The 12,169-nt window shown below is 44.7% G+C and overlaps 1 protein-coding gene across 1 annotated transcript in view; it reads left to right on the top strand.

Annotated features, from left to right (window-relative positions):
• Window positions 1-12,169, top strand: part of ap2b1 (adaptor related protein complex 2 subunit beta 1) — a 249,959-nt gene that overhangs the window by 165,726 nt on the left and 72,064 nt on the right. The window contains exon 19 of the mRNA XM_070856807.1: window positions 1,187-1,271. Coding sequence (XP_070712908.1) covers window positions 1,187-1,271 — 85 coding nt within the window. The remainder of the gene's footprint in view (window positions 1-1,186; window positions 1,272-12,169) is intronic.

Raw genomic sequence — 12,169 nt, 5'->3', positions numbered from 1 at the left:
TGCACCATGGTCACAATCAGAAAGGATATAATCTGTGACCTTGGTAAAGACTGTTTCCGGGTGCAAACCTGATTAGAAAGAGTCAAACGTGGAGTAGCGGGAAAGATGGGCACAGGTTTGGGAGGCGACAACATGTTCAAAGTCTTTGGAGATCAAGGGAGATTGGGGAACTCTTGAGGGGATTTCGAGAAGAAAACGGGCATGCTATCACTGGTGTAATGGTCAATTGTGTCTCTCGAATTCTTAGTGATTTAAATCTGTGTACCAACATGCCTTGTATACTTTCAATTGTTAGTTGGACTTTGTGTGATTGTAAGAAGAAGGAAAAATTTGCATTTATATAGCGCCTTTCATGGCCTCAACGTCCCAAAGCACATTACAGGCAACTAAACACTTTTGAAGTGTTGTAATGTAGGAAACGGTAGCATAGTGGTTATGTTACTGTTATGTTACTAGTAATCCAGAGGTCTGGACTAATAATCGGGAGACATGAGTTCAAATCCCACCACGGCCGCTGAGGGAATGTTTCAGACAAAAGTTTATTTTTTTTTAAATGTTTAAATGTTTTAATAGGGATAAAAATAAACTTACCTTAATGGACAGGGTTTTTACCAGCCGTAAGAATTTTAAGGACATTCGTTGGTCAAATAAGCCCATCTCTCCGCTCGCGAAGGCCCTTCTCCTGGGAGTACATGCAATCTGTCAAAAGAAGTTTGCACAATGCACGCCTAAACCCGAAACCTGCGGGGCTTCTACAGGTGCGTGCACACATCATACGCACCCGGAAAGGCCACAATTTCAGGCCCATTAAGCAGGTCAGGCTACGGAAGCTGAGCAGGAATGTAAACCCATAATTCCCTTGACAGCAAGGTTGTGGAACTGCTGAAGGATAATCTGGTGCATGAAGAATGGAAAGTCTACTCACAGGAGGCTGATTTTTCTTGTGTGTAGCTCATATACATTACCTTCTCTCACTGAATGCAGTGTTGCTGTCAAAGTTGAAAGTATTGAGTGTCCGTAAAAAATTAACTTGCCTTGGGTTAAGTCTGAGAAGCAAGTTATTCATCATGACTTTGGTCTGCTTGGGTTAAGTCTGAGAAGCAAGTTATTTACCATGACTTTGGTCTGCTTTAATAAAGTAGTCAGTCTTTCCAATAAGGCTAACCTGTTTTTTTTATTATTTCAGGTGGCTGTGAAAAACAGCATTGATGTCTTCTACTTCAGCTGTCTGATTCCACTCAGTGTGCTGTTTGTGGAGGATGGGAAAATGGGTGAGTGCTGGCAGTAAATTTACAGTTGGAGAGATTATGCACTCCACTTCTCTCATTCCGTTGAAAGGTGTCGACATTTTCAATTGATGGTGTTTGTTCAGTTCCAGTCAGATATCTAGGGCCTATTTACATAGTGCATAGAATTTACAGTACAGCAATAGGCCATTTGCCCCAACTGATCTAAGCCGGTGTTTATGCTCCACACAGGCCTTCTCCCACCTTGCTTCATCTAACCCCATCAGTATATCCTTGTATTCAACAACAAAAACAACTTGCATTTATATAGCACCTTTAACGCTGTAAAACGTCCCAAGGCCTTTTCTCACTCGTTTACTTATCTCGCTTCCCCTTAAATGTATCTATACGATTTGTCTCAACTACTCAATGTGGTAGTGAGTTCCACATTCTAACCACTCTCTGGTAAATAATTTAAATTTCATTTTAATAAATTTTCAGTTTAACTTATTCCAGTTTTCTGCATTCTATTACAGCACATTCAGTGATGAAAATGGAATTTGGTACAGGTCCCATTTTAATTGATTTATTTTAACAGAGACATGACGGAGAGGAACGTTCAATAAGGAAGGAATAGTTTCTCAGCTAGCAATTATTATCCCACCGTTGTTTAATTGGTCGATCTTTATTTTTGTGAAGTGGAAATCGTTGAATTTTCTGGAGCCATGCTCAGTGATCTATGATCCGAGTACTAGTGTAAAACACTCCCTCAGGCAATTAAATACACAAGCAGTGTTTGATAGGCTGTGTGTGGCATGGTATCTGGAATAATTCGGCTTGATGACCTGCATGGATCTTTCCCATCCAAAGCTTTACTTTGTGATATTTTGAAATAACACAAGCTGCTACATGCGCAACTTCAGATCAGCAGTGACTGTGGCCTCAATCGTCTTACCCATCTCTCCAAATTTGCCAGGAATCAGAAGAGTGCTTACCTACTCAGTAATATTCCTGATTAAAGGATCTGATTTTACAGAAACCAAGTTAGGTACATCACAGAAACTGACTATAGTAAGAAAGCTCACAGCTGCAGCACCTTTTAGAAAAAAATACTGTCAAAGAATAATGGGTGACTTTACGTTTGCTTGGTTGATTTTATTATTTTTTTTGTTTAAATAATGGCACTAAACACCATTGTGGGAATTTGGCTTGAAGGAATTGGAGTCCAGCCATGTGAAGAAACTGAATCAATATCAGCTATTTACCCATGATGTTTTAACGATTTGAGTCATTATATGTGTACATTGGTACAAGTTTATCATGCTGTCTCAATCAGTGGCTCTTTCAAGCTCATATCCCCAACCATTAGTAGCATTAAAAAAAAAATCAAGGATGAGAAAAAGCCATTTAGTTAGTTTATCCTTCTCATACCCGATCTCTCCCATTGTAACATCCCACTGTATTTTGAATGTCGCTCGTGGTTTTGTTTCCATTGCCTACAATAGCAGATTCTATTAGTATACCAATACGAACGTTCTTCCTAATAGCATCATTAATTTCTGTGCCCAGCAGACTTCTGTTGTGTCGCACCTTGAATGCATTAATCTCAAAACCCTCAGAGTATCGCATGGCTGTAGTGCAATGATTAGTGATTGACTTAAATGATGACTGAAATCTGCTGTTGCCATCAAATATCTGATTGACTAAATGTGAACGGATGAAAAGTAGTTGCTCAGTTTTTTTTCTTCGGAAAACGACCACTCCCAAAGTAGTCAGAACCAACCAATTAAATCCCACATCATTTTGTGAAGTTGGCTTGAGGAGATATTTTGAATTTTAAGCTGCATGAAAATTTACCAGAAAAATTTATATTCATAACATAAACCCCATTCAAAACACTATCATCATACAATGCTAATTCTTACCCTTGAGAGCTGCTTGAACAGTTTTGTAAATCCCTGGAAAACATTTTCTGAGGGAGGTGAGGCTCAATTTGGAGCACTTGGTTGGAGATTCAGTGATCCAAGCAGCACAGGCATATCCTGGTTCAGATGATGCACACACGTGCAACATCTTTTAAAACAGTCGCAGCCTTTTCTGGGCGTCCTGTCTGCTTCAACTATTTAGGCTCCTCGTGCAGCTTTGGCCACTTTCTGTTCTGAGGTTGCACATGTTTTCTGAGCCCTGCTGCCATTTCAGACAACTCCCCGTGCCGCTGATGAACTCTCTTCCTAGTCTGCCCGCTAATGTTGCCAGGCCCTTTGGCTATGCCCCATCACTAAGCTACTCCCTCCCCCAAGTGCTGCCAAACACAAAGACCTGCTCCCAATAGTATAAAACCCCAGAATATCCCCCGCCCACACCCCATTTTTGCCAAACCGCTCGATGCTCGCTCTTACAAATGGCAGAGACATTGAACAAATATTTTGTATCAGTCTTCACGGTAGAAGACACTAAAAACATCCCAATAATAGATAATCAAGGGGCTATAGGGAGGGGGAAACATAAAACAATCATCATCACTAAATAAAAAGTACTTGGTAAAATAATGGGACTAAAGGCAGACAAGTCCCCTGGACCTGATAGCTTGCATCCCAGGGTCTTAAAAGAAGTGGCTGCAGAGATAGTGGATACATTGGTTACAATCTACCAAAATTCTCTGGATTCTGGAGAGGTCCCAGCAGATTGGAATACTACAAATGTAACGCCCCTGTTTTTAAAAAAGGAGGAAACTATATTTGGAAAAGCATAATATAGTCAAGCAGAGTCAGCATGGTTTTATGAAAGGGAAATCGTGTTTGACAAATTTTCTGGAGTTCTTTGAGAATATAACGGGCAGGGTGGATAAGGGGGAACCAGTGGATGTGGTATATTTCGATTTCCACAAGGCATTTCGATAAGGTGTCACATAAAACGTTACTGCACAAGATAAAAGCTCACGGGGTTGGGGGTAATATATTAGCACGGATAGAGGATTAGCTAACTAACAGAAAACAGAGAGTCGGGATAAGCAGGTCATTTTCCAGTTGGCAAATGGTAACTAGTGGGGTGCCACAGGGATCGGTGCTGGGGCCTCAACTATTTACAATCTATATTAATGACTTGGATGAAGGGACCGAGTATAATGTAGACAAATTTGCTGATACAAAGGTGGGTGCGAAAGCAAGTTTTAAGGAGGACACCTGATCTACAAAGGGATATAGACAGGCTAAGTGAGTGGGCAAACAATTTGGCAGATGGAGTGTAATGTGAGAAAATGTGAGGTTATCCACTTTGGCACGAAAAATTAAAAAGCAAATCATTATTTAAATGGGGAGAAATTACAAAATGTTGCAGTACATTGAGACTCATCGTAATATACATGTGAAATTAGCTGTAATATACATTGCACTCGACCAGCTACGTTGGGCGGTCCACATTGCTCGCCTGACTCGAGACTCCCGGGGCAGGCGCTCTACTCTGAGCTCCTACACGGCAAGCGAGCCCCAGGTGGGCAAAGGAAATGTTTCAAGGACACCCTCAAAGCCTCCTTGATGAAATGCAACATTCCCACCGACACATAGAAAACATAGAAAATAGGTGCAGGTGCAGGAGTAGGCCATTCAGCCCTTCGAGCCTGCACCCATTCAATATGATCATGGCTGATCATGCAACTTCAGTACCCCATTCCTGCTTTCTCTCCATACCCCTTGATTCCTTTAGCAGGAAGGGTCACATCGAAATCCCTTTTGAATATATCTAACAAACTGGCCTCAACAACTTTCTGTGGTAGAGAATTCCACAGGTTCACAATTCTCTGAGTGAAGAAGTTTCTCCTCATCTCGGTCCTAAATGGCTTACTTCTTAGACTATGACCCCTGGTTCTGGACTTCCCCAACATCGGGAACATTCATCCTGCATCTAACCTGTCTAATCCCATCAGAATTTTATATATTTTTCTCATTCTTCTAAATTCCAGTGAATATAAGCCAAGTCGATCCAGTCTCTCTTCATATATCAGTCCTGCCATCCCAGGAATCAGTCTGGTGAACCTTCGCTGCACTCCCTCAATAGCAAGAATGTCCTTCCTCAGATTAGGAGACCAAAACTGAACCCAATATTCCAGGTGAGGCCTCACCAAGGCCCTGTACAACTGCAGTATGACCTCCCTGCTCCTATACTCAAATCCTCTTGCTATGAAGGCCAACATGCCATTTGCCGCCTTCACCGCCTGCTGTACCTGTATGTCAACTTACAATGACTGATGTATCATGACACCCAGGTCTCGTTGCACCTCCCCTTTTCCTAATCTGTCACCATTCAGATAATATTCTGCCTTCATGTTTTTGCCACCAAAGTGGATAATCTCACATTTATCCACATTATACTGCATCTGTCATGTATTTGCCCACTCACCTAACCTGTCCAAGTCACCCTGCAGCCTTTTAGCGTCCTCCTCACAGCTCACACCGCCACCCAGCTTAGTGTCATCTGCAACTTGGAGATATTTCATTCAATTACTTTGTTTAAATCATTAATATATATTGTAAATAGCTGGGGTCCCAGCACTGAACCTTGCAGTACCCCACGAGTCACTGCCTGCCATTCTGAAAATAACCCGTTTATTGCAACTCTTTGCTTCCTGTCTGCCAACCAGTTCTCTATCCACCTCAATACATTACCCCCAATATCACGTGCTTTAATTTTGCACACTAATCTCTTGTGTGGAACCTTGTCAAAAGCCTTTTGAAAGTCCAAATACACCAAATTCACTGGTTCTCCCTTGTCCACTCTACTAGTTACATCCTCAAAAAACTCAGATTTGTCAAGCATGATTTCCCTTTCATAAATCTATGCTGACTTGGACCGATCATGTCGCTGTTTTCCAAATGTGCTGCTATTACATCTTTAATAATTAATTCCAACATTTTCCCCACCATCGATGTCAGACTAACCGGTCTATAATTCCTGGTTTTCTCTCTCCCTCCTTTCTTAAAAAGTGGGGTTACATTAGCTATCCTCCAATCCATAGGAACTGATCTAGAGTTTATAGAATGTTGGAAACTGACCACCAATGCATCCACTATTTCTAGGGCCACCTCCTTAAGTACTCTGGGATGCAGACCGTCAGGCCCTGGTGATTTATTGGCCTTCAAACCCATCAATTTCCCTAACACAATTTCCTGACTAATAAGGATTTCCTTCAGTTCCTCCTTCTCGCTAGACCCTCTGTCCCCTATTATTTTCGGGAGGTTATTCGTGTCTTCCTTAGTGAAGACAGAACCAAAGTATTTGTTCAATTTGTCTGCCATTTCCTTGTTCCCCATTATGAATTCACCTGATTCTGACTGCAAGGGACCTGCATTAGTCTTCACTAATCTTTTTCTCTTCACATATCTATAGAAGCTTTTGCAGTCAGTTTTTATGTTACCTGCAGGCTTACTCTCATACTCTATTTTCCCCCTCCTAATTAAACCCTTAGTCCTCCTCTGCTGGATTCTAAATTTCTCCAAGTCCTCAGGTTTGCTGCTTTTTCTGGCCAATGTATATGCCTCTTCCTTCGATTTAACACTGTCCCTAATTTCCCTTGTTAGCCACGGTTGAACCACCTTCCCCTTTTTATTTTTACGCCAGACAGGAATGTACACTTGTTGTAGTTCATCCATGTGATCTTTAAATATCTGCCATTGCCTATCCACCATCAGTCCTTTAAGTATCATTCGCTAGTCTATCCTAGCCAATTCATGTCTCATACCATCGAAGTTACCTTTCTTTAAGTTCAGGACTTTAGTCTCTGAATTAACTCTGTCACTCTCCATCTTAATGAAGAATTCTACCATATGGTCACTCTTCCCCAAGGGGCCTCGCACAACAAGATTGCTATTTAATCCTCTCTCATTACACAGCACCCAGTCTAGGATGGCCTGCTCTCTAATTGGTTCCTTGACATATTGGTCTAGAAAACCATCCCTTATACACTCCAGGAAATCCTCCTCCTCAGTACTGCTACCAGTTTGGTTAGCCCAATCTATATGTAGATTATAGTCACCTGGGAGTCCCTGGCCAAAGGTTGCCCTAAGTGGAGGAGGTGCATCCGGGAGCATGAGCACCTCAAGACTCATCGCCGAGAGCATGCAAAAACCAAACACAGGAAGCGGAAGGAGCGTACGGCAAACCAGACTCCCCACCCACCCTTTCCTTCAACGACTGTCTATCCCACCTGTGATAGAGACTGTAATTCCCGTATTGGACTGTTCAGTCACCTAAGAACTCATTTTTAGAGTGGAAGCAAGTCTTCCTCGATTTCCAGGGACTGCCTATGATGATGACATTGCGAGACTCGTTGTAATATGCATTGAAAGAATAGCTGTAATATACATTGTGAAACGAGCTGGAATATACATTGTGAGATTAGCTGTGATATACATTCTGCGATTAGCTTTAATATACATTGTGAGATTAGCTGTAATATACATTCTAAGATTCTGAGAAACCTTTTAAACAATTTGGGAACATTTTTAAACTTTTAAACAACTTGGAGAATTTTTCTTTTGAAACCTCCGGAGAAACTTTTAAATAACTTTTAAATAACTTTTGGAAAACTTTTGGAAAAGTTTGGAAGAAACTTTTAAAACATTCCTCGGAACTCCAGCGAACAACTGACCTTCCTAATGCCTGCCCCCAACCAATCCTCGCGCCACCTACTATCAAGGGCACTACTCGGTGCTGAGCTTGCGGCCAACATCTCGCCATCGGCAATTAGGCTCATACAGCAGTGCCAGGTCTCCAGTCGTCTTGGACCCCCTTGCCACTGGACCAAGACCTAGCTCTGTCAAGCCGTGTGGTTGCCGGTGTGCAACGGCCACTCCACGTTAAAGGAACTCACGCACAGGCATCTTCCACTTCATTAACATGAGGTTCGGGACCTGAAACGTCAGGACCTTGATGGGCAACTCCAATAGCGACAGGCCGGAACGCCACACTGCCATACTCGCCCGGGAATTTAGACGCTTTGACATCGACATCGCCGCCCTAAGCGAGACCCGGCGGGCAGGGGAAGGCCAGCTCAAGGAACAAGGTGGAGGTTACACCTTTTTCTGGAAAGGGAAACCAGAGGAAGAACGCCGCCTCCACGGAGTCGGCTTCGCCATCAAAAATGAGCTGGTCGACCATCTCAAAGAGACTCCCCCTGCGGGGTTAACGAATGCCTCATGACTCTTCGACTCACCCTATCCCGGAACCAATGCACCACAGTCATCAGTGTGTGTGCCCCAACGCTTGATGCAACGGATGAGTCACAGAAGGTTTTTCTGCGGGCGACAAATTGATCCTCCTAGGTGACTTCAATGCCAGGGTCGGCAATACACAGCCCTCTGGAGAGGCGTGATTGGCAGAGAGGCGGTAGGGAACGCCAACACCAGTGGTACCCAACGCCTGACAAAATGTCGAGAACATGAACTCCATCACCCACACCCTGTTCCGCCAGAGGGACAAATACAAGGCATCGTGGCAACACCCTCGCTCCAAACAGTGGCACCTGCTCGACTATGTCATCATCCGAGCCAGGGATCGCAAGGATGTGCGCATCACCTGCGCCCTGACAGGAGCTGACGACTGCTGGGCGGATCACCGCCGAATCCGATCCATCATCAACATTAACATAGCCCCAAAGCAGAGGGGACAGCAGAAGCAGTGCCGCAAAAAAGTCAATGTCGGGGCACTTAAAGACCCAGCTAAGAGAACCCTATACAGCCAGCACCTCACAGCTAACCTGATGTGACTTGCTGACCCTGAGATGCTGAATAGCCACAGCGCTTGGTCTGTCGTCCAGGCCTCCATAACCAGTGCCTGTGATGAGACACTTGGTCACTCAACCCGAAAACACCAGGACTGGTTTGATGAAAATGATCAGGAGATCCAAGAACTAATAGATCGCAAGCGTAGAGCATTTCTGAGCCTCAAGCAATAACCCAACTTAGGAGCAGTAAAGCAACATTACAGACGGCTCGCGGTCCAACAAAAAACCCGGGACCCAAAGAACAGGTGGTGGATGGAGAAAGCACAGGAGATGCAACAACTGGCCGACAGCCATGATATGCGAGGATTCTTCCTCTCAGTCAAGGCCACCTACAGTCCAAACTCCCAAAGCCCCACTCCACTGCTGGCCATGAACTGGGAAACGCTCATCAAGGACACCGAGGCTGTCGGCCCGCTGAAAGGAGCACTTCAAAGATCTCCTTAATCGAGTCTCTGCTGTTGACGCAAGTGTTCTCGCAGCATGTGACCCGCCACCACCTCAGTGAGACCCCAACACTGCACAAGGTAGGAAAAGCCATAAAACAGCTCAAGAACAACAAGGCTATGGGTGCGGATGGAATCCCTGCTGAGGCGCTAAAGTATGGCGGAGAGGCGCAGTTGGCGCGGATGCATGACCTCCTCTCTCATCTGGAGGGAGGAGAGCATGCCGGAGATCTCAGAGATGCAGTGATCGTGACCATCTTTAAAAAAGGGAACAAATCCGACTGCGGCAACTATAGCGGAATCTCCCTGCTATCAGCCACTGGGAAAGTTGTCGCTAGAATTCTCCTCAAACGTCTTCTCCCTATGGCCGAGGAGCTGTTCCCGGAGTCACAGTGCGGATTCCGTTCCCTACGGGGCACAATGGACATGATCTTTGAGCACGACAGCTGCAGGAAAAATGCAGGGAGCAGCGCCAGCCCTTATACATGACCACCTTCGACCTTACAAAGGCCTTTGACACTGTCAACCGCGAGGGTCTATGGAGCGTCGTGCTCTGTTTCGGATGCCCCCAAAAGTTTGTCAACATCCTTTTCCTGCTTCACGACGACATGCAGGCCGTGATCCTTACCAACGGATCCATTACAGATCCAATCCACGTCCGGATCAGGGTCAAACAGGGCTGCATCATCACTCCAAACCTCTTCTCAATCTTCCTCGCTGCCATGCTCCACTTCACAGTCAACAAGCTCCCCGCTGGAGTGGAATTAAACTACAGAACCAGTGGGAAGCTGTTTAACCTACGTCGCCTCCAGGCCAGGTCCAAGACCACCCCAACCTCTGTCGTTGAGCTACAGTACGCGGACGATGCCTGCGTCTGCGCACATTCTGAGGCTGAACTTCGGGATATAATCGATGTATTTACTGAGGCATATGAAAGCATGGGCCTTACACAAAACATCCGGAAGAGAAAGGTCCTCCACCAGCCTGTCCTCGCCACACAGCACTGCCCTCCAGTCATCAAGATCCATGGTGTGGCCCTCGACAACGTGGACCATTTCCCATACCTCGGGAGCCTCTTGTCAACAAAAGCAGACATTGATGCGGAGATTCAACTCCACCTCCAGTGCAGCCGTCGGCCACCTGAGGAAAAGAGTGTTCGAAGACCAGGCCCTCAAATCTACCACCAAGCTCATGGTCTACAGGGCTGTAGTAATCCCGCCTTCCTGTATGGCTAAGGCATGGATGATGTACAGAAGACCCCTCAAGTTGCTGGCAATATATCACCAACGATGTCTCCGAAAGATCCTGCAAATCCCCTGGGAGGACAGACACACCAACATCAGTGTCCTCGTCCAGGCTAACATCCCCAGCATTGAAGCACTGACCACACTTGATCAGCTTCGCTGGGCAGGCCACATTGTCCGCATGCCAGGCACAAGACTCCCAAAGCAAGTGCTCTATGTGGAACTCCTTCATGGCAAACGAGCCAAAGGTGGGCAGCGGAAATGTTACAAGGACACCTCAAAGCCTCCCTGATAAAGTGCGACTTCACCACTGACACCTGGGAGTCCCTGGCCAAAGACCACCCTAAGTGGAGAAAGTGCATCCAGGAGGGCATTGAGCACTTCGAGTCTCAATGCCGAGAGTGTGCAGAAGTCAAGCACAGGCAGTGGAAGGAGTGTGCGGCAAACCAGTCCCACCCACCCACCCCTTTCCCTCAACGACTGTCTGTCTCACTATGACAGAGTCTGTGGCTCACGTATTGTTCAGCCACCAAAGAACGCACTTCAGAAGTGGAAGCAAGTCTTCCTTGAATCCGAGGGACTGCCTATGATGAATATACATTGTGAGATTAGCTGTAATATACATTCAGATTAGCTGTAATATACATTGAGATTAGCTGTAATATATACTATGATTATCTGTAATTTTTACTGTGATTAGCTGTAATATACATTGAAATGATCTACAATGTACATTGTGAGACAGGCTGTGCTGTACATTGTGACAAAGAACAGTGGGGCTATAAATGGTCTTGGGTGATAGCGCAAAACAGGTTTTAGCGAGTGAGCAGTGCGTTTTACAACCCGCCCGATTGTCTTTTCCATTGAAGTCAAAGAAAAGAAAATTGGGTCGTTTGTAAAACAGGCTGCTGATTGTTTGTCGCTCATATCGCACTGCAGCTGTAATGCCAAAATTCCATTTACCACCTTCCTCACCTTGAGCTCTGCTACAGGATTTAAACTTATCTCTGACTATTTAGGTTTCTAAACCTGGTCCTATTAACATGAAATACTATGCTGGGAATATCACCTCTATAATCATCTAATATTTTCTGTACTTCAATGAGGTCTTCCTCAATGACATTTTTTCTTGGTTGTTAAGTTTAGCTTCTCCACTCTTTCCTCAAAGCTCATCGTCTTTACATGTGGGATTAGTTTTACTCTTTTCCATCAGTTCAAGGAGCAGAAGTAGACTAGTTAAAATAATGCTGAAATTAGCGTTCTCTCTCTGTACAGTAAGTTGATTTTTGCAAGGGCTGACATGGCAAACATCTGTTTGAAAGAGGGTTGTTTGATTATGGCTGCTCAGCCATTTGTTACGTAGAGAGATGCTTGTGTTCCATAAGAACGTAAGAATTATGAGCAGGAGTAGGCCATACGGCCTGCTCCGCCATTCAATAAGGTGATGGCTGATCTTCAACCTCAAGTCCACTTTCCCGC

This window comes from Pristiophorus japonicus, chromosome 16, assembly GCF_044704955.1.
Source record: "Pristiophorus japonicus isolate sPriJap1 chromosome 16, sPriJap1.hap1, whole genome shotgun sequence".
Classification (NCBI taxonomy): domain Eukaryota; kingdom Metazoa; phylum Chordata; class Chondrichthyes; family Pristiophoridae; genus Pristiophorus; species Pristiophorus japonicus.
This window is presented reverse-complemented; position numbering and strand designations above follow the sequence as displayed.